General features: G+C 39.1%; 1 protein-coding gene across 1 annotated transcript in view; it reads right to left on the minus strand.

The window, feature by feature from the left end:
• Positions 1-25,306, minus strand: part of LOC110022488 (flap endonuclease GEN-like 2) — a 42,701-nt gene that overhangs the window by 8,477 nt on the left and 8,918 nt on the right. Inside the window, exons 5-10 of the mRNA XM_020721488.1 lie at positions 23,246-23,297; positions 23,108-23,180; positions 22,836-22,909; positions 9,391-9,450; positions 9,066-9,237; positions 8,420-8,519 (exon numbers count right to left, since the gene is read on the minus strand). Coding sequence (XP_020577147.1) covers positions 8,420-8,519; positions 9,066-9,237; positions 9,391-9,450; positions 22,836-22,909; positions 23,108-23,180; positions 23,246-23,297 — 531 coding nt within the window. The remainder of the gene's footprint in view (positions 1-8,419; positions 8,520-9,065; positions 9,238-9,390; positions 9,451-22,835; positions 22,910-23,107; positions 23,181-23,245; positions 23,298-25,306) is intronic.

Raw genomic sequence — 25,306 nt, forward strand, 5'->3', positions numbered from 1 at the left:
CTCCTCCCTTTAATCCTACTTATTTACACCTCCTTTCTACGTTGGCCTCATTTCAACTTATTGCATTTTCTATTCCTCCCTCTTTTATTTCTTAACTATGAAGTACAAAAACGGATACAGGGATACAACACAATACGATATGGGGACACATCATCATTGAAAATAAAATGGCACAACACGTCATTGACATTTTTTTATATTTAATTAATTTTTAAAATAAAAAAATATTTTTTTCATTATTTTTTATTAAAAATATCACAATACAAATTATGCAAGAATAAAATTTAACTACATAAATTTAATTTATATTATAGAATTTCATGCTTATAAGAAATATATTTTACAATTAGACATAATATGTTTCAAAATAATTCATTCAACTTATCTATTAAAATTTAAAAAATCTTATGATTACAAAGAGAGAATTACTAATGCTCGGCTTGGACGAGTATTGGATGCACCTTCGATTCTCGATTTTGACGAATATTAGGGGGAGCTTCAACATGACGAAAGATGGGATAGTTTTGACTATGAAGTCTAATTAAGGTTATATGTATATCTATAATTTTCTAATTATCGTGCCCCATTTTCTTGAAATTGTGTTAAGCTCGCGTCCGATACGGTCTTGAATTGTGTCCCGCACATGTTCAAGCCTGAAAAAAAATTCAAACATATTTTGTGATGTCAGAGAAGTGTCATTAGCAACGTCGTTCAACTACATCCCTACTGGTCATTGGGCGATGTCCAGAACTTAGCATTAGAGATAGAACAACAACAAAAACAGGCCAGTCACAGCCTTCAGACAGTAGCCAACCTTCAAACCATCACCAACAGCAACAGCCACACCAACCGACAAGACCATTTCAATACCATTTCAAGTGATGTCAGAGAATTGTTCCCACACGAAAGTGTTTTAGGTGCCACGGTTATGGCCACATCGTTGCCAATTGTCCCACAAGCTGAATTATCTTGTTCAATGAAAAAGGCGTCATCAAAGAAGTAGAGGAAGCGAGTCGGAAGATAGTTCAAAAGAAGCACTTCAACTCCCATGAGACAGGCAAAATGTTGGTTATACGAAGTGTCTTGCAGTCAGAACCAGAAAGAGACCCGCCATGGCTTCAGCTCAGCAACTTTCACACCACGTGCATGGTAAAGGCAAAATTTGTAGTTTATTCATCGACGTTGAAAGCTGTGAAAACAACATGCCTACCCTTATGGTGCAAAATTTGGGATTAGCCACAAAAAAAATATGCAATCCTATTCTCTCACCTGGCTGAAAAAGAGGAACAAGATATTCGTAGATCAGCAGTACTTACTCGAATTCTCAATCGACGATCAACAACAGAAGCAAGTTTCGTTTGATGTGGTTCCGATGGACGCATGTCAAATTATGTTGAGAAAGCCGTGGTAGTTCGACCGAAAAACTCAGCATGACAGTTTCAAGAACACCTACACGTTGAAGAATGATGGGAAGCTCATCATCTTATTACCTGTCAAGAATGCAAAGAGCATCATCAACACAGAAGATTCGATAGTCTCATGAGCCACCTTCTTACAGTCGGTTTGAGAAGCACAAATTGCCCTTGCATTAGTCCTCCTAAGAGATACCGACACCAAGAATAAAAAACCCACATGTCTACAACCAATCCTACACGGCCGACAACCTTCCATACGTCTTACCACCACTAAGGAACATCCAACACGCCATAGATCTCATATCATGATTGGTGTTACAAAATCGCCCCATCTACAGACTGTGACCCGCATATTACAAGGAGCTCCAACGTCAGGTTCAAAATTTTGTTACAAAAGGATTAGTCCGAGAAAACACCAGTCCATGTACTGTCTCCACCCTTATAGTACCAAAGAAAAACGGTTCCTGACGGATGTGCATTGACAGCTGCATCGTTAACAAAATTACCATCAAATACCAGTTTCTCATACCACTCCTCAACGACTCTTAGATTAGTTGCATGAAGCCACCGTCTTCTCAAAAATCGACATGCGCAGTGGATATCACAAGATAAGAATGCACCCAAGAGACAAGTGGAAGACCGCCTTCAATATGCGAGATGATCTCTACGAATGAACAGTTATGCCTTTCAGACTTTCAAACACACTTAGCACTTTCATGCGGCTGATTAATCAAGTGTTTCGTCCTAACATCGAAAAAATTGAAGTGGCCTACTTCAACGATAGTGGTCTATAGTAAATCAGAAGAACACTTCCAACACCTGCGGGTGGCATTTGAGGTTTTACGAGCCGAACAACTATACGCACACTCGAAAAAATGTCACTTCATCACAAGCCCAGTATGTTATTTGGGTACATCGTCTCTAGCACAGGCATTCAAATCTACTAGAAAATGATCAACGCCATTGCGAGCTAAACCGCACCACAATCACTCACTGAGCTATGATAATTCTTTGGGTTAGCCTCATTGTACCGAAGATTTGTGAAGAACATAAGCACTATTACCATCCCCCCCCTCCCCTCACAGAACTGTTGAAAAGAAAATAATTCACTTAGACAGTCATGCCTCAGACTAGCTTCGACGCCCAAAAAGAGTAGGTGACTCAGGCACCAATTCTAGCCTTATCAAATTTCAACTAACTATTCGAGGTTGAGTGTGACGCATCCAACATGGGAATTGAAGCAGTACTCAATCAATGTAGTCACCTAATAGCTTTTTCAATAAAAAGCTAAATGAGTACTGCGACAAAAACATTCAACCAACGACAAGGAATTTTACGCCAGTGTCCAAACCTAGAGCATTTAAGTCATTATCTACTGACGAACTAGTTCAACTTGTTCACGTATCACGAAGCTTTAAAATTCTTAAACAGTCATAGCAAACTAAAAAAATATGCCACGTGGTTAGAATTCCTAGCAACTTAAAATTACAAAGTCGGGAGTCAGAACTACGTCACGAAAGACTGAGCAGTCGTCGCCTACTGATCACAACCATGCAGACTCAAGTTGTAGGCTTTGAGATTATAAAAGACTTATATGAGACAGATGAAAACTTCTAGGAAAACAAGGAAGAATGTTGAAAGAAACCTAATGGGTAGTACTCCCAAACAGACGACTACTTGTTGCACCAAAATAAATTATGCATTCTCTGATGCTCACAGTGAGAGGCCATCATTCCAGAGAACCATAGTGGTGGATTGGCCAGCCATTTTGGCAAGGATAAGACTAGCACTCATGAGAGCACCCCTTTTGGCGTCAACCAACGAGAGACGTGAAGCTACATCCCCAACAATGTATTATTTGCCATATTGCTAAAACCCGCGGGCAGAATACAAAAATATACACTCCTTTACCGGTACCTCAGGCGCCATGGGTCGACGCCAGCATGGACTTCGTGGTAGAACTTCCCTGCACACAAGGGAACAAGGACTCTGTGATGGTGGTTGTAAATCGTTTCTCAAATATAGTGCATTTCATGGTCTGCCACCGAACGTCGACGCATCTTTCATCGTCGATTTGTACTTCCGAGAGATCGTAATACTTCACGCCATTCCCAGGATCATCACATTAGATCGAGACAACAAATTTCTGAGCCATTTCTGAAGGACCCTCTGGGTTAAATAAGGCACTAAACTTCAATTCAGTTCTGCGGCATACCCTCAAACGGATGGCCAGACTAAAATAGTAAATAGGAGCCTTGGGAATTTTTTGTGATGCTTTGTAGGAAAAAGCATCAAACAATGGGATCTCATTCTTGCGCAAGCCAAATTCACTTACAATAGATCCACGAGCCAGACTACGGGACACTACGTTTGAAATTGTACAGGTGCACCCTGCTAACACCCCTTGAGTTGGTCCCACTTTCACACATCAAACATTAGTGAGAATGCTATCGAACGTGTTCACCAGATTCAACAACTCCACGAGAAAGTTGGGCCGGCGATTACGAAACAAAACCACAATTATCAAGCATAAGAGAACAAGTTCAGGAAAAATGTAAAATTTCAAAAAAGCAACCTCGTGTGGATACGGCTAAAGGAATGATTTCCCATACGAGCATGTGACAAACTCAAGCCCCGAGCCGATGGACCATTTCACATACTTAAGAAGTTGAATGACAACACCTATACAAAATTGACCTACCCGAGAACTCAAAAATTTCGACTACATTCAATGTCAATGATCTCCTCCATACTTAGAGAACCTAGAAGCTTCGACGCATAAGGTTAAAAATTCCCCAACCCTGGGAGACTGACGCGAGGCTCTCATGGGGCCCGACAGCTCAAATAGAAAATCGGTCCAGCCTCCGTGCTGGACCAGACCCCTGTGGGGGTTGAATTTGCGCCCCCCTCCCCCTCCCCTAATTCCTAATTATTTCCCCCTCCTTCCTTGATTGCCCTCGTTTCAAAATGCAACCTTTTCTATTCCTCCCTCTTTGATTTCTTATTTATTCTCCTACTTACCAAATATATCATTTACTTCCATCTTATTTATAAAAGTAGTGTGTTGAATGCTAAGCAGCTTTTGTCTATTTTTTATTCCAAGTGTGTCGTCAAGGCCTTCCCTCTAGCAAGGATTGTATTTGACGGCATGAGGTGCTTCCGTTGTACCTCACTTAAGGTGGTGTTTTATTTCAGATCGATCCATTCCTCCTCCTTTCAGTGGTCGACGCCCCCTCCTCCGCACAGACAGACCAGAATCCATCTCTACTCGCCCTCAACGATTGTCGGATCCCACGAACAACTCTTTCTTCACACAGACAAGTCGTTGCCCCTCCTTGCTCGCCTCCCCGTCACTTCCAGGTTCCGCCAGTGCCCACAGACATGTTGTCGATCCCCTCCTTACTCGCCTCGGCAATTCGAAAAACCCGCCTGTATCACAGACAGGCAGTCGAACACCTCCCTGCTTGCCTTAGCTGATAGTAGTTCATGTCAGTGCCACAAGCAGGCCGCCCATCTCCCTCACTTATCGCCCCCAACAACTAATCGATTTGCCGATGCAGACCTCCCCATCTGTCGGTCGCCCCTACACCCTCCAGTCAATCAAACCTTCCCTTTGAGCATCATCCCGCAACTTCCAGATATCCCTCCCAAGGCTCCTCGAGCGCCGATTCTGCATTCCCAGCTGTTGTCGAGCCCTGACGTCACTCCTGCAACTCCTTCCACTCACCGAACCACCGCAATTTAATTAACTGTTGTTAATTAGCTTTCTAATTAAGAATCTCACCTACCGCTCACATACATTCCTACCTACCGCTCTCCTGGTTTCTATAAATAGTCTCTTATCACTTGTCATAAAAAAACAAAGTCAAGCCAAGCCAAGCAAGGCCAAGCCAAGTCCTCTAAGAGAGAAAGAGAGGAAGAGAGAGAGAAAGAAATGAAGATTTTCTTGTAAACGTCGAGGTGCTCGACGGTGTTTTCTTATAAACGTCGAGGTGCTCGACGGTGTAATTCTTCAACAAATAAAATTCCTCTGAAAAATAAAATCAACTGCAGCTCTGTGGACGTAGGCAAATTTATTGAATCACGTAAATCCGGGTGTCGCTCTGGTGTTTTTCTGCGTGCAATTTTCTCGTTCTATTTTTCATAACTGGTATCTGAGCCTTAGGTTCGAATCTAAGGAAGAACGATGGACGGAGACGAAGTGATGACATCGGAGATCGAGAAGGTCAATGACACAGATTTTGCTTACTGGAGGATGCAGATAGAGGACTACCCTATCTCTATGAGAAGAAACTTCATCTTCCGCTATTGGGAAAGCGACCAGAAAAGATGGACGAGGCGAAATGAAATCTGTTGAATCGACAGGTTCTGGGGGTTATTCGATTAACTCTGTCAAGATCGGTTGCCCACAACGTCATTAAGGAGATGACTAAAGCAGATCTCTTGGCGGTTTTATCAGGTATGTATGAAAAGTCATCGGTGAATAACAAGGTGTATTTGATGAACAAGTTATTCAACTTGAAAATGGCAAAAGATGTTTCTGTTACTCAACACCTAAATGATTTCAATACTATCACAAATCAATTGTCGTCTGTTGAAATTAATTTTGATAATGAGATACGTACGCTGATATTGTTGGCTTCATTGTCAAATAACTGGAAAGTCATAAGGATTGCAGTTAGCAGTTCTGTAGGTAAATTCAAACTGAAATATTATGATATTCGTGATTTGATTTTGGCTAAGAAGGTGTGCCTGAAAGATTCTGGCGAGACCTCGGGTTCAAGTTCTACACTGAATGTTGATTCCAGAGGAAACACACATGACAAGAACTCAAACAGAGGAAGATCAAAATCAAAGTCTGGTCAGCAGGCGACCTACTGGATTTATGGCAAGGCTGGACACATAAAAAGGAACTGCAGGATCCTAAGAAGAAGAAGAATGATGCCGCTAATGTTATAACTGAAGAAATACATTATGCGCTATTGCTGACAGTTCACAGTTCTGTTGATGACTAAATACTAGATTTAAGGGTTTCCTTTCATACATTTTTCTGCCGGTAGTTAATGCAAAATCATGTTGTAGGTAACTTTGAGAATGTATATCTGGCTGGTGGAAAAGCTCTGGACATGGTGAGGATGAGAGACGTTGATATTGCACTCCCTAAAAAGAACAAATGAACTTCGCAAAAGGTCAGACACGTTCCTAAGTTGAAGAAAAACCTCATCTCTCTTGGGCAGCTCAATGAGGGTGGTCATTCGGTGGTGTTCTCAGATAACACCTGTAAGGTTACCAAAGGAGCATTAGTACTGGCTCAGGGTAAGAAAACTAACACACTATATATGACTACAGGTTTACTCAGACGATGACACATGAGTGAGAGGTACATTATGAGAAAACAAAAGGTTAGTTTCCTGAAAAGTGGCAGAGCACCAAAGGCTGGAAAACTGGACTTTGTACAGACAAATGGTGGAGAACCACAGAGCTATGAAGAAATCTTGCAATATGAGAATTCGAGTAAATAGGAGCTGGCCAAGGAGATGGAGACGAGTTCCCTGCCAAGGAATCAGACTTGGGAGCTGATAGAACTTTCATCGGAGAGTGGTATACCGGGTGAACACTGTGATTGATGACAGTAAGAGATACAATCCTAGACTTGTTGAAAAAGACTTTCAGTAGGGGCATGATATTACTCATGCAGTGGGAGTTGTAAGCAGATACATGAGTAACCTAGGAAAGAGCTTAGTGGTACAAAGTGGTACAAGACTGAGGCTACGTTGACGGTGATATGTCAACTGAGGGTGTGACTTGTGAGAAGCTGAAGTTGTTCTCGACTTTAGTTGGTCTTCTGGCATGAAGACAGGGGTTTTGAGTTGCAGAGATGAAGGATATCATGTTTCAGGAAAAGGTAGGTGATGCAGCCAGTGTCCCAGTTTCCAAGTGGGAGAATTGTTGGGAAACGTGGAGACCCGGTCCACCGCAATTTAATTAATTGCTATTAATTAGTTCTCTAATTAAAAATCTCACCTACTGCTCACCTACCTTCCTACCTACCGCCCACTTACTACATCTCACATACCGCTCTCCTGGTTTCTATAAATAGTCTCTTATAGTTTGTCATAAAAAAGTCAAGCAAATCCAAGCCAAGCAAAACCAAACCAAGTCCTCTAAGAGAGAAAGAGAGAAAGAGAGAGAGAGAGAGAGAGAGAGAGAGAGAGGAAGGGAGCTCCTTCTTTCCCTTGGTGGCTAGAAGAAGAACCACTCAGTTTTGGCCATTTGAAATTTTTTCCCTTGGTGGTTTCAATGAGCTCCTTCTTTGATCTTCACCCAAGCAAACTCAACAACTGCATTGAACAAAAATCTTGGTGAGTTAGAATCTTTATAAGGTTTTCCTTCATGTCTATTGGCATCTATTTGAAACCTCCAAAATGTGAATGAAGAGGCTGTCATTAAATTTTCGGGTAAAACATTTCGGTGAGGTTTTCTAAGACTTCCTATTGTATGGCCTAACAATCGTAAAATCCAATATACACATAATTAAAACTAGAGGAACATGATTTCAAACTTTTTTCCAGTTATTTGACCTTTTGTCAAGGCCATCAAATTTTTCAAAATGGATGGCATCAATTGCATAAGAAGGTAATTATGATTTCAAACTATAAATACATGAGTTGATCATGATACACATAGTGGATAATATTGAGTGACAAAATTTGCAAGTAAAACTTGACATGCTGAATGGATGACTAAATCGGGATGTAAATTGATGAATTTGGTCAAAAAATAATTTTAAATGTTATAAATCATAACTAATGATAACATTATAGTATAAAGATTGTATAAAGTGACAAATGCAAAAAGAGAGAGAGAGAGAGAGAGAGAGAGAGAGAGAGAGAGAGAGAGAGAAAGAGAGAAATCATTTTCCTCTTGGAAGAAGACAAAAAAAGTCCATTTGATGCATACATATACACAAAATATTATGAGGGACCCTATCTAGTAATTAGTACCTCTGCACAACTTCTGAATCAGGTAAGTGACATTTTGGTTTTAGATAAGCATTTATAATCTCTAGTACATTGTCATTTGGTTCCAGTTTCTTCTCACGTTCTGCATAAGAAGTCAATATTACGATAATGCCGGAGTTTGACAGAAAATTAAGGTACTCAGCACTAATTCTGATTAAAAGTTTATGAATATAACATATTTATATGTTTAGGAAATATGTGATATAACCAAGCAAAATCGTCAACAATATTGGTGTTCAATTAGGCTTTGCTTCAAGGCAGTGTTACACAAACTAAGCAATTGAAAAGAAAATTTCAGACTTCAGTACACTGAAACGGGAAACTACTTGAGCAGAGAAGCCATTTCAACATTCAAGCCTATAAATATACATCACAATGAACTTGGAAGGTATCAAAATTTTTTGCAAACAAAGATTGTACTCAAAAGTACGCATTTTTACTTCTCAAACCTAGACCTCTCTTTGATCATTTGAAGAATTGTAGTAACCTAAACAGAATTACATAATATAAAAAATGTAATAAAAATATTCCATGGAAGATTACATTAAGGCAAATTTTAAACATAAATAACAATTTGAAGAATGATATCAGCTAAATCGGAAAGAAAAGAATAGTGAAAGCTTCCTACCCGCATTAGGTTGTTTGTAGCATATAAGATTTTCCTTATCGAAGTTGCAATTTAGAGATTTAACAGTCGCTTTCGCTTTGGACTTCTTTTCTGCAAACGCTAATCCCTCTGACTTAACTCTTAGCAGAATGTTAATGTCTCCAATTGATTTAACGAGCTGGCAAGATGTTTCCTGCACGAGTTGAATTTCACAAACAAAGGCGCCGCTGATGATCATTAAACCCAAGCAACGTTCACAATAGAAAATAAATCTTAAGTGAAATACTAAAATATGATGAATATGCAATTTGCTCCAAACTTGAACGCTAAAAATTTTAAAACTTACAGGACCAAAGCCATAGACTCCATGAGAGTAGTCACTGCCAAGGAGGAGAGCCAATGCAATCTGAAGAATATGAATTGTTTAACCAATATATGCAAGAATGAAGAGGGTTAAAAACGGAAATAGACAAGTCTTTAAGGCTTTCTACAAAACAAATAACTCTTGGTTGTTTTAAAAACTCAAATTAAGTGATCCGATCCTAATTTTATGAAAAAAATCATGGTCCCTTATACTTTAAAAAAATTCCTCCGATAAGAGCATCTACCATGGGTATTGAGCCAAGAAACTCAAAGAGGGAGAGGTAGATTAGACGTGGAAAGTCATACCTAAACTTTCTTTTGCAACTCTTCCAATTCAATCCCACAAAATAAGTACATTGGATAATATCAAACCAATCACACAAAGAAAGTGTACCCAAATGTGATTAATATGGTATTGAGATATTGAGAGCTAAATGTGTGAGCATCATACCAAGTATGCATAAGAATGATAGATACAATCAATTACATAAGCTATGATTAATCAAGTATGGCAAACACCAAACAATAATGTCCACATGATGTATGACGATGGTTATACAAATACATGCTAAGGTTGAGTATAATGACGAGCAAACATGTAACAATTTATTCAACATATAATCATGGAACAATGCAAATCAAGCGAGTGCACGGTGCAAGTAAATCTAGTTGTGAAAAAAAAAATAATTTTATATGGTTGTTGACCTCATTTTTTAGGTCATTATTCTTTAGAATCCTAAGATCTAGCTCTAAGAGTTCCTATTAACCATCTTAGAAAACTAGAATTGGGACCCGCCATTTTTAGAAATTCCAGCCCCTTCCTATTTTCCTTTCCTGTGATGTCTAGCATTTATGGTCTCAAAACAATCGTCTTATGAACGAGCGGTTAAGGGCTATTATGTGGAGACTCAGGGAGAAGTTCCAATAGGATTTCAAGTCATAGAAAAATCTCGTCAGGACTTTGTCGTCACATACACACACCGAATGCACAAAATTCACTAAATTGCACAAGATTGAACTTAAATTGAGCCTAAAGAATGGGTGAAAAAGAAAACTTCTCCAGACGACCTCCGACGACAAAATGGACTGTGCCAACGCGTTCGGGATACCAATTTTATCAAGAAAAGACACTCATATTGTCATATTTCTGACAAGCAAAATTGCGCACAAATCAATGAATTCGTCAAAACGACTTCTGATGGTGAAACGGATTGCGCCAACGCGTCCGGAACGTCAGAATTACCTAAAATAGACATCAATTTTGTTATGTTTTGACACAAAAAAGTGTGAATTCAATTTTATCTTTAAGAAATATTAAATATTTTATATTTTTATTATTTATAATATTAAAATTATAATTTGAATCCTTATTTCCCCTCTACCCACGCACTTAAGCCCTCATCCGACCCATTCCATGGCTCGATCCCGCGGCTTGATACTTCGATGTTCGCCCCGCTCCTCTCGCCTGCTCGCCCGTGCCCTAGCTCCACGGCGGATTCCACACGGTAACACTCTTCCCCTTCCGTCTCTTCTCCTTCTCTACGTGGCACGGCAGCCGTTTGACTCTCCAATCGCAAGGAGATGAGCTGGCCGACGCTTCTCCTCCTCGAGGCTGTACGCTCTCCCTCTTTATTTGTCGATTCCGTCCCTCTTGTTCTATTCGGCCATGAAGCGGTGGTTGGTGGCTCTCTCCCCTCTCTTCTCTGCATATAAAAGAGCTTCATAAAACATTGTTTTGGGTTGTTGAAAATTTTTGGAGAGAAAGGAGAGGCTGTATTTTTGTTGTGGGAGGCTCTATGAAAGAAAACTCTGCTAAAATCTTCTCTAAAATCTGATTCTCGTGCGCTTGGAGTGTGGGGTGTTCGTGGAGTGCTATTTACTTTGCTGAAAATCCTCTCTAAGCTGTCGTTTACTTTGCCGAAAATCCTCTCTAAGCTATACTTTCGGGTGCCTATGGTGTGGAGCATTTGTGGTTGTCGTTTCTTGAAATCTTTAGGAGGAATATTTCTCTTGGACTGGTTTTCTTGAAATTGTCTTTCAATTTTTTATCTTAAATCTGCTGAAAAGAGGTATTCTTCCCTTTCTTCTTATTCTATTTTATTTAGGATGGCATTTTGAGGTATCTCTATCCTTTTACAAAAATTAATGGAAGCATGGCTTAGTTTATTCTGAAGCTTAGACATTGATACATGTTAGATTCAGTAAAAGGAAAGCATGTATGGGCTGCCTCTATTCTTTTTGCTTGACATACTTGGAAACATTAAATTGGTAGCTTGGAAATGAAGTTCATCCCTCTAGAAATGCATGTTAGAAGAAATTATCAAAGCTTTTATTATTGTTATTCATGCTTAGAATAAATGTTGGAAAAGGTTGGCTCTAAAAGGATTTATTCATGTTTACCTATTGCCTATCACCATTTGATAAAAAGCTGAAACATTCTTATCTTGGGGCTCGGTTTAGCCTCTATGCTGCTCGGTTTTGTCCATTTTGGGTTCGGTTTTAGTTGTGCAGGGCTGGATAAATGCTGGAATCATTGTTCTTATTTTTGCCCATAAACCGGGCTCGGTTTTGGATCATTTTAAAACATATAAATAGTTGGAATTTAGTTTCAATTTTTTTTTTTTTTTATGGTGGATGTGGTTTCAATTTTGCCCGTGTCGGGCTGGATTTTGCGCCTTTGCTGCTCGGTTTTTGCCCCTTCTTTGGGCTCGGTTTTAGATCTTTTGAAATGAGTAAATGCTGGAAATATTTTTGTTTGCCCTCCCATGTGGCTGGACTCGTTTTGCCCCTGTGTTGGGCTTGATTTTGCCCATTTGCTGTTCGGTTTTTGCCCCTTCTTTGAGCTCGGTTTTAGTTCTTTTGAAATGGGTAAATGCTGGATGTTATTTTTTGGTTTGCCCCTGTGTTGGGCTTGGCTTGCCCCTGTGCTGGGCTCGGTTTGCCCCTTCTTTGGGCTCGGTTTGGGCTCCTGTTAGTGATTTATGTTGGCTAGAATCCCTTACTGTTTTGGATCATTTCTTTGCCCCTGTGTTGGGCTCGGTTTGCCCCTGTGCTGGGCTCGGTTTGCCCCTTTCTTAGGCTCGGTTTGGGCTCCTTTTTGGTGATTTATGTTTGGCTGAAATTTTTTATTGATTGGTCTATTCCTTGAGCTCGGATTGACCCCTTTGTTAGGCATGGTTTGGTTGGGGCCTCCTCTTTAATGCTCCTTCTCCTAAGGTTTTTATTGGTAATCAAGTTTCTCTCCCAAAATTCATAAATTTCAATGTCTAACTCTATGTGGGAATGTTTAATTTGAACATTGTCATGCCTTATGGGATGAAAGCGGGTTCGGTCCTAATGATCTATAATAGCTTGTCCATTCACTCTCTTATGTATATCAAATACATTGTAATGGTGTTACTTATGGTGATTTCTTTTTTTGTTGCTTTGGCCGTGAGCCTTCCTTGATGTTTATGGCCTTCCTCTTGTTGTCTTTGCCCGTGAGCCTAAGGGATGAATCTCTTCCTCTAGTTATCCTTTACCCGTGACCCTTACTGTTGTGGTTCAGGTTGTATTTGGCTGGAGTTTAATTCGAGTGGGAGTCTTTTTCTTGCTGCCCCTTTATCCGTGAGCCTTAATTGATGATTTTTTTTCATGGATTATTTCAGGTTGGTGTTTCCCACCCTCTACTGATTAATTTCTCCTATCTTTGAGATATGTGAAAGGATTTTAATGATTTTTGTTTTGGGAAATTATAAAGCTTATATGAATTAAATTGATGAAGGGATTTGAAGATTTATGAAATTGTTATTTGGAAAAGAGTTTTTGAAGTTTGATATTAAAATTTGGATGACATAAATGCTATATTTAGGTTCAGGATTAGGTGTGAGTGCATACAAAGGATGGAGCCATGAGTACAGTGTCATGTTAATCTTGAGCTTGTTTCAATCTATTTGAAACAAAATTTGGAAAGGATACCTTTCTTGGGTTGATCCAATTATAAAATTTGATAAAATGATATCATTTTTGGATTGATTCAAGGATTTTGGACTCTCTTTTTCAGATCTTTTTGTCACAGTTTTGAGGGTTGGTTCACCCTTTATCCTTTCGGTCTCTTGGGTGAATCAATTCCTCCTCTCTCTCATCCCCATTTTTATTCTTTTTTTTCTTGCTACTTGGTTCGATTTTTTGTGTTTATGTCTGATACATAAGTACTTATATATAACATTTTGTTATATGTGAAACCATCAAGTAAGATCGCAAGTAGGTCGACTTTGTTTTGGGGCGTAGGGCGATGATGACAAAGGCACGCTGGTGGTAGAGCAGAATGATATCTCATCCTACAACACCAGAACTCAATTATTGGACATGATGAACTGTAGGATGAAAGTATCATTCACCGACATAAGACTAGAGAGGGACCAGTACCTTCTTAGGTTGTTGGTGGTCTTATGTCCGACAGTGTAATCAACTCGTGGACAATTATTCTTTTCTTAAAACTAATAAGAACATATACAATGTTTTAAAAAATATCTTTATTACAAAATTAAATACAACTTTCCTTTTGTATGCCTGAAATGCATGGGCATGCTAAAATTTAAATTTTAAATATGTTACAACTAGGTTGTCTACTTGTTCATTACCAATTCTGGGCTAAGGAGTACCCTCCTAATTTAGGTTCAGTAGGATATCCTTCTAGTGGAGTGGCGGACTTTATACATCCGGATGACCGAGTAGTCTTCAACGTCTCTCGAGTACAAATATATAATTTTGAGCCTAGCCCCAACCAGAGTGCTTGCGGTCCCCTCTTTTCGAATTTTTCGTATGTTTTATCGAAATTTTTGGACAAAGCATTCGTGGTTTTTTCCTCTAAATTTTCCCGAGGTTTTGATAATTTTATTTGAATTGTTACTCGTCAATTTTCCCAAGTCTTTCGTCGTGAATTCTTTCGTCGTGGATTTATTTGTCGATTTTCTCGAATTTTCCAAGCAACGTTTCTTTTATTTATATCTTTTGTTTATACAGTGAATAATGGCTAGCTCAAAGGAGCAGCAGGCCTCCCAAATATACAGGTGTGATTTACATTGCAGCATTTTTATTTCATAACATGATATACTGTTCTCCTAACATGTTATACTGTTCTTCTAGCATGTAATATTTTTTTTATATATCGCATGCTTTATTTGTTTTGATACACACTATACCTTAGTATAGGAAAACCTAGTGGTTATATAAAAATTAACATTAAACCTGGAGGTGATACTACGAAGAGCTTTGGAGCAAACACTGTGGGCAGCACGACGAGGACATTCAGAGGAGCAACTTCAAGATGGATTATCAACATCAAGACACATTCACACCAATCACTTTCCTTAGTTTAAATAACAATTCATAGGAGTTCGAGGTGGTTTGTCTAGCGCAACGTAAACCCTCACATATCACTTTTAGACTTTTGCACAACTCTGATTATGCAATTATAAGTCCTAACACTTTATGATTCCGAGGTTACTGTATGGTACAGTATAAATCCTCCTATCTTTTTAGGTTATTTGCACGATCAGATATCATGTGAACATAAGTCATAAATTCTAAATAAATTGCAAGATTAAACATTAAATAACATCATTTCAAAGATATAAAGTCAAACAATAGGATAGTTGGGAGGTTACCGGGGTTCTCCCCAAATCTGTGATATCTCCTACGCTTCGCTCCTTTGGATTCCTTAAAATAACTATTTCTATTTGAGCTAATTCCATTTGATTTTCTCATATCCAATTGCGGAAGCCTAAACTTTAAAATTTGAAAGGTAAGACCACTGATCTTAATCGAGAGTTTTCTTGAATGACCCCGGTCATTTATGATGTAATTAACTATAGGGGCTTGACTCTGTAGGGAACTTGGAACCCAGGTAAAATAAATTGTATCTAATCCTTATATTAGGTAGGGGAACTTGTTGACCTCATGTAAAAATAGTTCGCAGACCAAACGGATGTCACAAATCTTTTAGTTTAGGTGATTGAGTTCCTACCATAAGTGAAATGTTTATTCTTCGGGATAAATGTATTACGTGTGGTATTGCGCTCCGTCATCCAAACTATCCAAAATGTGAGACCAGTTTGGTTTCACCTATTTTTAAATTAAAATTTTACTTTTCAAAAATCAAAAAGATCATATTTATATTTACATTATTTACATAATCTTACAAAATTATATCTTCTTCTTTAAAAATCACAAAATCTCTATCTTTTTTAAAATAAAACGGCCGACAATGGTTTGACAGCAACCAAGTCTTAATTCATACTTAAACATCTAAGCACACATGGATTGAGATTCCAATGCTCCTTACGGCAAAGAAGCCCCCTCATAAAGGGTGGGGTAGCCAATACACATCACATCGATGCATAAAACCTACTACACCTGCCCTTATTGGCTAGATTATCCACTGCAACAATGTAAAAATGCCTTTAAAAAATACTCCTTCAATGGAATACAAGTCCAACGCTAAATACAAAATGCACATAATCTCTACAGCAAAGGATTGCAAATATATGAAGTCAAGCAATAATCAAAACAAGAGAGAGAGAGAGAGAGAGAGATTATTTTAACTAAAGAAGGCCTTCACTTAATGAAAACTTAAAACAATGTCTCAATCTACATGGATCTATGGAAAAAATGGTTACTTGATTGCAACTCCATAAATAGGTTACAAGGGAAAACTTTCAGTATACTAGGATGATCAAATTGCGTTTTTTTCTTTGGAATTTGGAGACAATTCACTTTACAAAAGTGTGTGACTCATACCCATGAATTTAGAAAAATGATCTTCGTTAGCCACTTCGCGATAACTCCACAACAAGCTAGTAGTTAAAAAATAATTTGCAACTATTTACTGGTTGAGCTCTGCAAAGTTGGCACTAAGGTCACATCAAACAAGCAGAAAAAAAATAAAGGGTAATAGCAAAAATAAACAGTTTAGCTATCAAATAATGATCAACTTACTTCTAGAGCATATAATATATAATAGAACAAGTTTAGAGTTTATAAAATATATTAAATTAATACAATTAAAATTAATTAGTACGTTCATATCCATGAGACTCTAGATTAATCAATAACAAAACCATAACTAAGATTGTGCTAAATGCCTAAACTAGGCAGTGTCCTTGGATCATTCATCACATCACTTAAACATGTTCGTAGATGGTAGAGACGACAGACAATGAGTGTGGAAGAAGAAAAGGGAGCTAGTGAGAGCAATGAGTGAAATTATAATAGATTGTCTTCAGACTATCTCAATTACAACTTGATAACAATATCGAGCAGAGAAATAAATGAACGTAGAGAAAGTGAGGAGGAGAAAAAAGAAAGAGCAAGCATCAATGTAATATTTTACTCATTCATTCAATAATTCTCAATCAAATACTCTAAAATAAGACTATAGCCCCTTATATACACTAGATCATATAATACAATCCTAGAATGAATTTAACTTCTAAGAAAATAAATATAGCTATGTCATTATTATTATTGTTCTTGTTATATACATATACTTTCAAAGGTGTTAAAATAAAATGGTCACATATTTAACATTTAATATAAAAAATAATATTGAAGTCATTCATATTATGTATTATTTGATATTGCCAATTAAATGTCTTTAACATAAAACTAGAGACTACAGATGAAGTGCAACCTATTCGAGCAAGAGAAGCACAAAATCGACCGATATCTAGGGGTTTTAAGATCCACCATTAGCAACATCGTACAACTCTAGCCATATTGGACGCTAAACAATGTTCAGACCCCCACAATAAAAGTAGAGTTATAACAGAAGCAAGCCAAGTCTCAAAACTCCTTCCGACAGCAATCGACATTCAAGCCATCACCTCAAGCCACGTCTACCAACAAGTCCAGGTCAAAAGCTGGCAAGTCACTGCCAGGAAGCATGAAAACCACCCGATGAAACCCGAAAAGAGAAGTTCCTTTGGGACAATTCCTGCACGAAAATGTTTTAGGTGTCACGGTTACGGCCACATCGCTGTCAATTGTCGCACCATCCGCGTTGTCTAATTTATTGAAAAAGGTTTCGTTGAGGAAGTTGAGGAAATCTAGAAATGTCAATCAGAGAATGGTTCGAAAGAAGCACTTCCCCTCCCCAGAGATGAAGGCGAATTTTTTGCCATACGGAGGGTCGTACAATTAGAACCCGAAAAAAACTCATCATCATTGCGACACGGCATCCTTTGTACTACGTACACAGTCAAAGGTAAAATCTATAGTTTAATCATCGATGGTGGTAGTTGCAAAGACATTGTATCCACCTAATAGTCATAAAGTTAGGTTTAGCCACATAAAAACATCTGTGATCCTACTCTCACCTTGCTCAAAAAAGGGAACGAGTGAGGTGTGATGTAGTGCCAATGGACGCATGTCACATTCTTCTGGGTAGACCATGACAGTTCGACCTAAAAACGCAACACGAAGGCTTCAAGAACACCTACACATTCAAAAAGGATGGAAAATGCATCATGTTATTGTCTGTAAAAGATGTGAGAGCCACAATCAATATTGAAGAAATGCTAATATCAAATGTCACCATCCTGGAATCAATTTGCGGCACGCCGATAGCACTGGTTGTGGTCCTCCTAAAAGGTGTTGTGAGATACCTACACCTTAAACCACTCCACGATTTCCAAGACGTCGTGACCGATAGTCTCCCAGACATATTATCTTGACTACGGGACATCCAACATACCATCAACCTCATACCAGGGTCGGTTATACCAAATAGACCATTTTATTGATTGTGTCCCGCAAAATATGATGTCATGGATCAGCTACACGGAGCCACTGCCTTTTCTAAAATTGACTTATGCAGCGGATATCATCAAATAAGAATACGACCAGGCGACAAGTGGAAGACAGCCTTCAAAACACATGATGGTCTCTACGAATAGACCTTTATGCCTTTTGGCCTGCCCAAAGCATCAAGCACTTTCTAGCAGCTAATGAATCAAGTCTTTCGAGCCCATATTGAGAGATTTGTGGTGGTCTACTTTGATTATATTCCGATTTATAGTAAATCTGAAAAAGACCATCTGCAGCACCTTCAGACGACATTCGAGTTCTTACGATTTGAAAAATTATATGTCCACCCCAAGAAATGTCACTTCCTCACAAATCAAATATATTTTTGAGCTACATTGTGTCAAGCACGGGGATACAAATGGACCTAACAAAGATCAAGGCAATCATAAGTTAGACCGTGTCGCAATCTTTCACCGAGCTTCGATAATTTTTAGGGCTAGCCTCCTACAGAAGATTTGTCTGCAATTTCAGCACTATCACCGTCCACCTCACAAAACTATTGAAACGAAAAAGAATTCACATTGGCAGTCACAGCCCAGACTTGTTTCGACATATTGAAGGAAAAAGTGACTCAAGCCCCTGTGCTCGCCTTACCTGATTTCAACCAACCATTCTAGGTTGAGCGTGACGCTTCTGGCGTAAGCATTGGCGCTGTTCTAAGTCAAGGTAGCCACCCCATTACCTATTTCAACGATAAACTAAATTAGACTCGACGAAAATATTCCACCTGGGATAAAGAATTTTGTCATTGTTAGAGCCCTAGAACACTGGAGGCATTACATATTCGCAACAGAGTTCACCCTCTTCACAGGTCATGAGGCTCTAAAATTTTTAAACAGTCAAAGTAAACTCAAAGGGTGTCACACTACCTGGGTAGAATTCTTAGCTTCTTTCCAGTTCGTACTCAAAAGCAATGTCGAGAATTAGAACCGCGTTGCGGACGCTCTGAGCCGTCATCACGTATTGATCACATCCCTGCAGATGCACATGGTAGGCATTGAAGTTATGAAAAACTATACGAGACAGATGAAAACTTCCAGGAAATATGAGAACACTGTCGGAAAAAGCCTAGCGGGCCATACTACAAAACGGACGGCTACTTGTTTCACGAAAAACAAATTATGCATTCTTAAAAGTTCACTACGATGTCATTGTCCACGAAAACCATAGTGGTGGATTGGCTAGCAATTTTGATCGAGATAAGACTCTCGCACTCGTAAGAATATTTTTTTTGGCTCCGCATGCTGAGGGATGTGGAGTGGCACGTCTGACACCGTAGGAATTGCCATATCGCAAAAATTCATGGGCAGAAGACAAGATTATACACTCCTTTACTGGTACATGAGGCACTATTGGTTGACGTCAACATTGACTTCGTGATAGGTCTTCCCCGCATGCAAGAAACAAGGAGTCCGTGATGGTGGTTGTCGAACATTTTTCAAAGATGACAAATTTTGCGGTCTGCCACCGGACGCTAGACGCATCTCACATTGTCAGATCATGACCATCACTTTCGATCGAGAAGTTAATTTTTTAGTCACTTTTGGCGAACTTTCTGCAGCAAATTAGGCGCTAAACTCCAATTTAATTTTGCTTCTCACCCTAATACAGATGGTCAGACCGAAGTAGTTAATATGAGCCTTGGACATCTTCGATGCTTAATAGGGAAAAACATCAAATAATGAGATTTCAATCTCGCTCAAACTGAATTTGCCTATAATCGATCAACAAGCCGGAACCACAGGATACACACCATTTGAAATTGTGTACAGTCACAACCTGACACACCACTTGAGTTAGTCCCACTTCTACCCCCAGCACAAATCAGCAAGGAAGCTATCAAACGTCCTCCAATTGGTCGTTCAACCTTCCTCCAGACTCCCTCCAGTCGTACAAACGAGCCACACCACCCCTCCAGGCTGCTTGCGGCCCTCCTACGCCTCCACCCTCCACTGCCGCCCTTTACTTCTCTTCCAGACCGCCGCACCGGCCCTTCTACGCCACATGCTTCCTTTTTCGTGCCTCCTAGTCTCCCCGACAGACTGCTGCCCCTCCAGGTTCCCTCCAGCACTCCATCCAGTCAACGTTAAGCGGCTTCTACACTCTCTTCTGTCAGCCCTCAAGTTTTCCACCTCCATCAGCGTTAGGTTAGTAGTCGTCAGCTCCCCCTAGCCCCGTTCCAGCGAGTTTCCGACCGCATCCGAGGCTTGCCACGCGGGATCGCCGCATCCCAAGACTGTTTCTACCTCGTGTTGAGTTTATTTTTGCTTTCACTGTTTCTTTTTTTGCTCATGTGTTATTTTATTTACTGTTTATGTGTTCTTTCTTTGTTGTTTATGCATTAATGTTTGTGAAGAGTTGTCATTGTACTCGTTTGTAAATTCAGTAATAAAATTTGTCTCGTCTGCATCATGATTTGGGTTAACTCCAGTATCATTACTTAGATGAACTGTACTCATATTTATTACAACTACATGACATTCCTAGGACCATCCCTTCCGACAAGACATTAAATTTTTGAGTCACTTCTAGCGAATTCTCTGTAGCAAACTAAGCACTAAACGATAATTTAGTTTTGCAGCTCACCCTCGGACAGATGGTCAGACCGAAGTAGTTAATATGAGCCCGGGGAATCTTCTTTGATGATTCATGGAGAAAAATTTCAAACAATGGGATCTCATTATCGCTCAAAAAGAATTTGCCTACAATTGATCAAAAAGCCAGACCACAGGATACATACCATTCGAAATTGTGTACAGTCGCAACCTGATCACACCCCTTGAATTGGTCTCACTTCTACCCCCAACAGAGATCAGCAAGGAAGCTATCAAATGTGCTCACCAAATTTAACAACTCCCACGAGAAAGTTAGGAGAGCAATTTCTGAACAAAATTACAAATATCAAGCACAAACCAACAAGTCTCGAAAAAAAGGTAACCTTTAAAGAAGGAGACCTCGTGTGGATTCGTCTTAAGAAAGAGTGATTTCTCATAGGATCACACAAAAAACCCAAGCCCAAAACCGATGGAACGTTCCACATAATTAAAAAGTTAAACGATAATGCCTACAAAATTGACCTACCGAGCTAAAATTTCGGCAACATTCAATGTCGCGGATCTCACCCCATACTACTAGAAACCACAAGCTTCGGCAAATGAAGTCGAAGCTCCCCCAACCCCGGGAGATTGACGTGGGGCTGCTGCAGCATGTTGGGCTAGACGCGACAAGAGCAACCCGGTCCAACCTTCTCCCTAGACCGAACCAGTCCAGTTTACTTATCTTGCACCCCTCCCCCTCGGTACGCGAACCATTGGCTTCTCCTTCCCCGCCCCTGTGCCCTAATCTCCCACATCTTCTCCTAATTGTTGCAAACCGTTCCTTTTCTTCCCCCCTTCCTTCCTAAGATCTTACCTTTGTTGTCTCCCTCCCCTCCCCTATTTATGCAAGTTATCTTCTAAGGTCTAACCAATCTTTATTGTTGATTTTTCTATTCCAGGCGGTCTTCCTGGCGTTCTCCCTCATTCGAGAATGTATCCTTCGGCAAAATGGTGTTGCAGTTGTATCTCGCCAAGGTGGTATGTATCTCCACTCTGTGCCATCCTGTCGGCATCTCCCTTGTCGTTGTCGCACTCCTAGTCCTCCAACTGGTCGTTTGACCTTCCTCCAGACTCCCTCCAGTCATACAAACGAGCCACGCAACACCTCCAAGCTGCTGCACGGCCCTCCTACACCTCCTCCCTCCACTGCTGCACGGCCCTCCTCTTCCAAACTGTCGCACCGGCCCTTCTACATCACATGCTTTCTTTGTCGCGCCTCCTAGTCTCCCTAACAGACCGTTGCTCCTCCAAGTTCCCTCCAGCACTCCATCCAGTCGTCGTTGAGCCGCTTCTACACTCTCTTCTGTCACACCTCAGATCTACCACCTCCATCAGCATTCGGCTAGCAGTCATCAGCTTCCCCTAGCCCCACTCCAGCGAGTTTCCAGCAGCATCCGAGGCTGTCACACCGGATTTGCTGCATCCCAAGACTGTTTCTACCTTGTGGTGAGTTTATTTCTGCATTCAATATTTATTTTATTGTTTATGTGTTCTTTGTTCGTTGTTTATGCATTAATGCTTGTGAAGAGTTGTCATGGTACTCATTTTTAAATTCAACAATAAAATTTGTAATGATTTGGGTAAACTCCGGTATCATTGCTTTGAAGAACTATACACAAATTTGTTATTGTTAATGCCTGACACAAATGATTATGAAGATAGAAAACTTCCATGAAAGGAAATTGTAATAATAATGAATCATATTGAAAAAAAGTAGTTATATGTTCAAGGTTCTTTAATTCAATCTACAAATTCTATCAATAATTGACAAAATAATGCAGTGGTCCTAAAAGAGCTTGAACATGGAAAGCTTCATAGTTTTCTATGAAAAGATAAAAGAAGTTCAAGCTAATGGGAAAGTTCGTATAGCATAAATCAAACAGTTATTTCAGCATACATTCATCATTATCAATTATTACCACGATCCCAATCAAAGCAATATAAAAGCTACGATATTGAAATTTAGTCTTAGAAAAGAACGCACCAGTGAATTTCTTCCAAAGCCAAGTTTCTTCTCTATATCCACCATATCATAGCAAATTACATAACCTCCCTCACCTAAATTATCAAACAAAGAAATAGATAACATTATTTCAATGTCCACCATATTATAGCAACAAAAAATCATTTAACAAAGTGAAAATTAAAAATTTTTCTAGCATCCAGAATCTTGGATCAAAACAGGGACCTTAAAATATAAATTTCAAGAGGATATCTAGATTCCAAAATCACCCCTTTGTCAATTCCAGACATTACCTAAGAAAATTTCTCGATACACTGTCCTGGCTCCAAAGAGGAAGATGTCTGAATCAGAAGTGAAACAACCATCCTGATAACAATTCCAATAGTTATATAACCTCGATTTAATGAAAAAAAAACAAGGATTCCACTTACACATAAGGATTCTGAGTTAAAAAGTGCGCATTGTGCTTCAGCCTCTTCAATCCTGATCGAACAACAAAATTTTAGTTAAAAATGGCACTTTTAAACCCAAAGGAGCAAAAGATATAGGAGGAATCTATTAAAAAATCAGTTTTCTTCTATATATTGTGAGCGTAATCATGAAATAAATCTGTCCTGAGTTGGAAAATTTAGCCATTGTAAGGCCAATCTTTTTTGAAGATTAACATATGCTGTTGCGATAAAAAGTGAACTTCTAGTAATATTGGATGGACCAAGAGTAACAAACAAAGTATATACAAAAAGAACACGGAACAATGAACAAATTATATTAAAGATCCTTGCTGCAAGAAGATCAGTATGAGTTGGCTTGATAAAAACAAAAAGTGAATTTACATTCTACCAGTATATGATGCAAGAACTTAACCTAAGTTGTTTATGCCTTCCAACCAACCAAATTGTATAAAATTATAAGGTTATATATATAATGATATTTTTGGATTGTGAGCAGGTGGCTTGGATGAAAATAAAAAAAAAAGGGAAAACAAAGGTTCAGTACTGCAGTTTCTCTGTTTATAACCGAGAGAAGGAAATGGTGAGAGATGGCGGAGATGACCAAGAGCAGAGAGAATGAAATTGTAAGGGAGAGATTTGGTCAGAAACGGGGAGAGAGAGAGAGAGAAATAGTGAAAACCAAAAAAATAGAGATAGAGAGAGTGAGATCGAGGAATGGCAGGAGAGAATGAGTGACATTAGAGAGGCCCAAAAAGATACCTCCAAACTTTCCCAACACCTCCGTTGATGCCACCTCAACTTGCCGCTAGCCAAATTCTTCCTATGTCTGCTTCTGCATTTTTTCAGCAAACCAATCGACTTTCTGCTACAGTCTTCTCCTTTTCTCCCACAGTCGTCGAAATGGGGATAAAAAAGACAGAAGAGTGAGAATTTGGAATTGGAACCTCGGCGGTGAGCGGATTGGGGATTTGAGCATCTTACAGCAAGGTGGTCAGCTCGTGCTAATTCTATTTCGATAATCTAGAAATATTAGGATATTTTTGCCTTTTACCTTACAAAATTTATATTAACAAACAATAATAAAGGATTTTTTTTTTTTGTTAGAAAGCTTTTTTTTTTATTCAAACGGTGGTATCGATTTAGGAAGTGTAACTTTATAATGATGTTTATTTTGAAGCTAGTTTTGATGGTACTCTTATGAATGAAGAAGCTCTCTCAAACGAAGTCAGAGCCTATGAAAGAATTTACTTTAGAAAGCTTTTTTTGCTGAAGGGTTTGGGCAGGGTGGGGATGGGGTAGTGGTAGGGGTACGGGAAAATTCACATGCAAGGGAATGAAAAAGGTATTGAGTGCCCACACATTTCAAGGGAAGAACATTTCAACCAAATACCCCGAATTCTCATCTTGCAGAAATAAAACGAACATAAAAGGCATGCCCTCCACACTTCCCTTGGAAGTCAAAGGCTCCAAACAAGTGCTTGACAACAATTATAAGCAAAATCTTAATTGATGGAGTAAGCAAAATTGAGCTAAGTGATTATATCTACAACAACAACAAAACCTCTATCCCACTAAGTGATTATTTCTGTCACTAGAGCTACTATTACTAAAATTACATTCCATGTATTCAATTTCAGTTCTAACAGTTTCCATGTATTCAATTTCAGTTCTAATCAAACGAAGGCCTTTAGACTCCAAGTTAGACCTCCATAATTAAAGTTTTTCCAGAGCATTTTCTCTCGACTTATCCACGAGAAGGATATCATCAGCAAAAAGCATACACAAAGGTATATCCTCCTATAAGAGTCCAGTAAGACTATCCATAACTAAAACAAAAGGATATGGGCTTAAAGTCGATCCCTAATGTAAATCAACAGAAATAGGAAAATATTTTGTCAATCCTCCTTCTGTTCGAACACAAGTAACAGCTCTTGTATACATATCTTTAATAACTTGAATATAAGTTATATCAACAGTTTTCTTCTCCAAAACTTTCCAAAAGATATCTCTTGGAACTTTATCGGAAGTTTTTTCTAAAAC

This window comes from Phalaenopsis equestris, unplaced genomic scaffold (genome assembly GCF_001263595.1).
Source record: "Phalaenopsis equestris unplaced genomic scaffold, ASM126359v1 Scaffold000002, whole genome shotgun sequence".
Taxonomy (NCBI): Eukaryota; Viridiplantae; Streptophyta; class Magnoliopsida; order Asparagales; family Orchidaceae; genus Phalaenopsis; species Phalaenopsis equestris.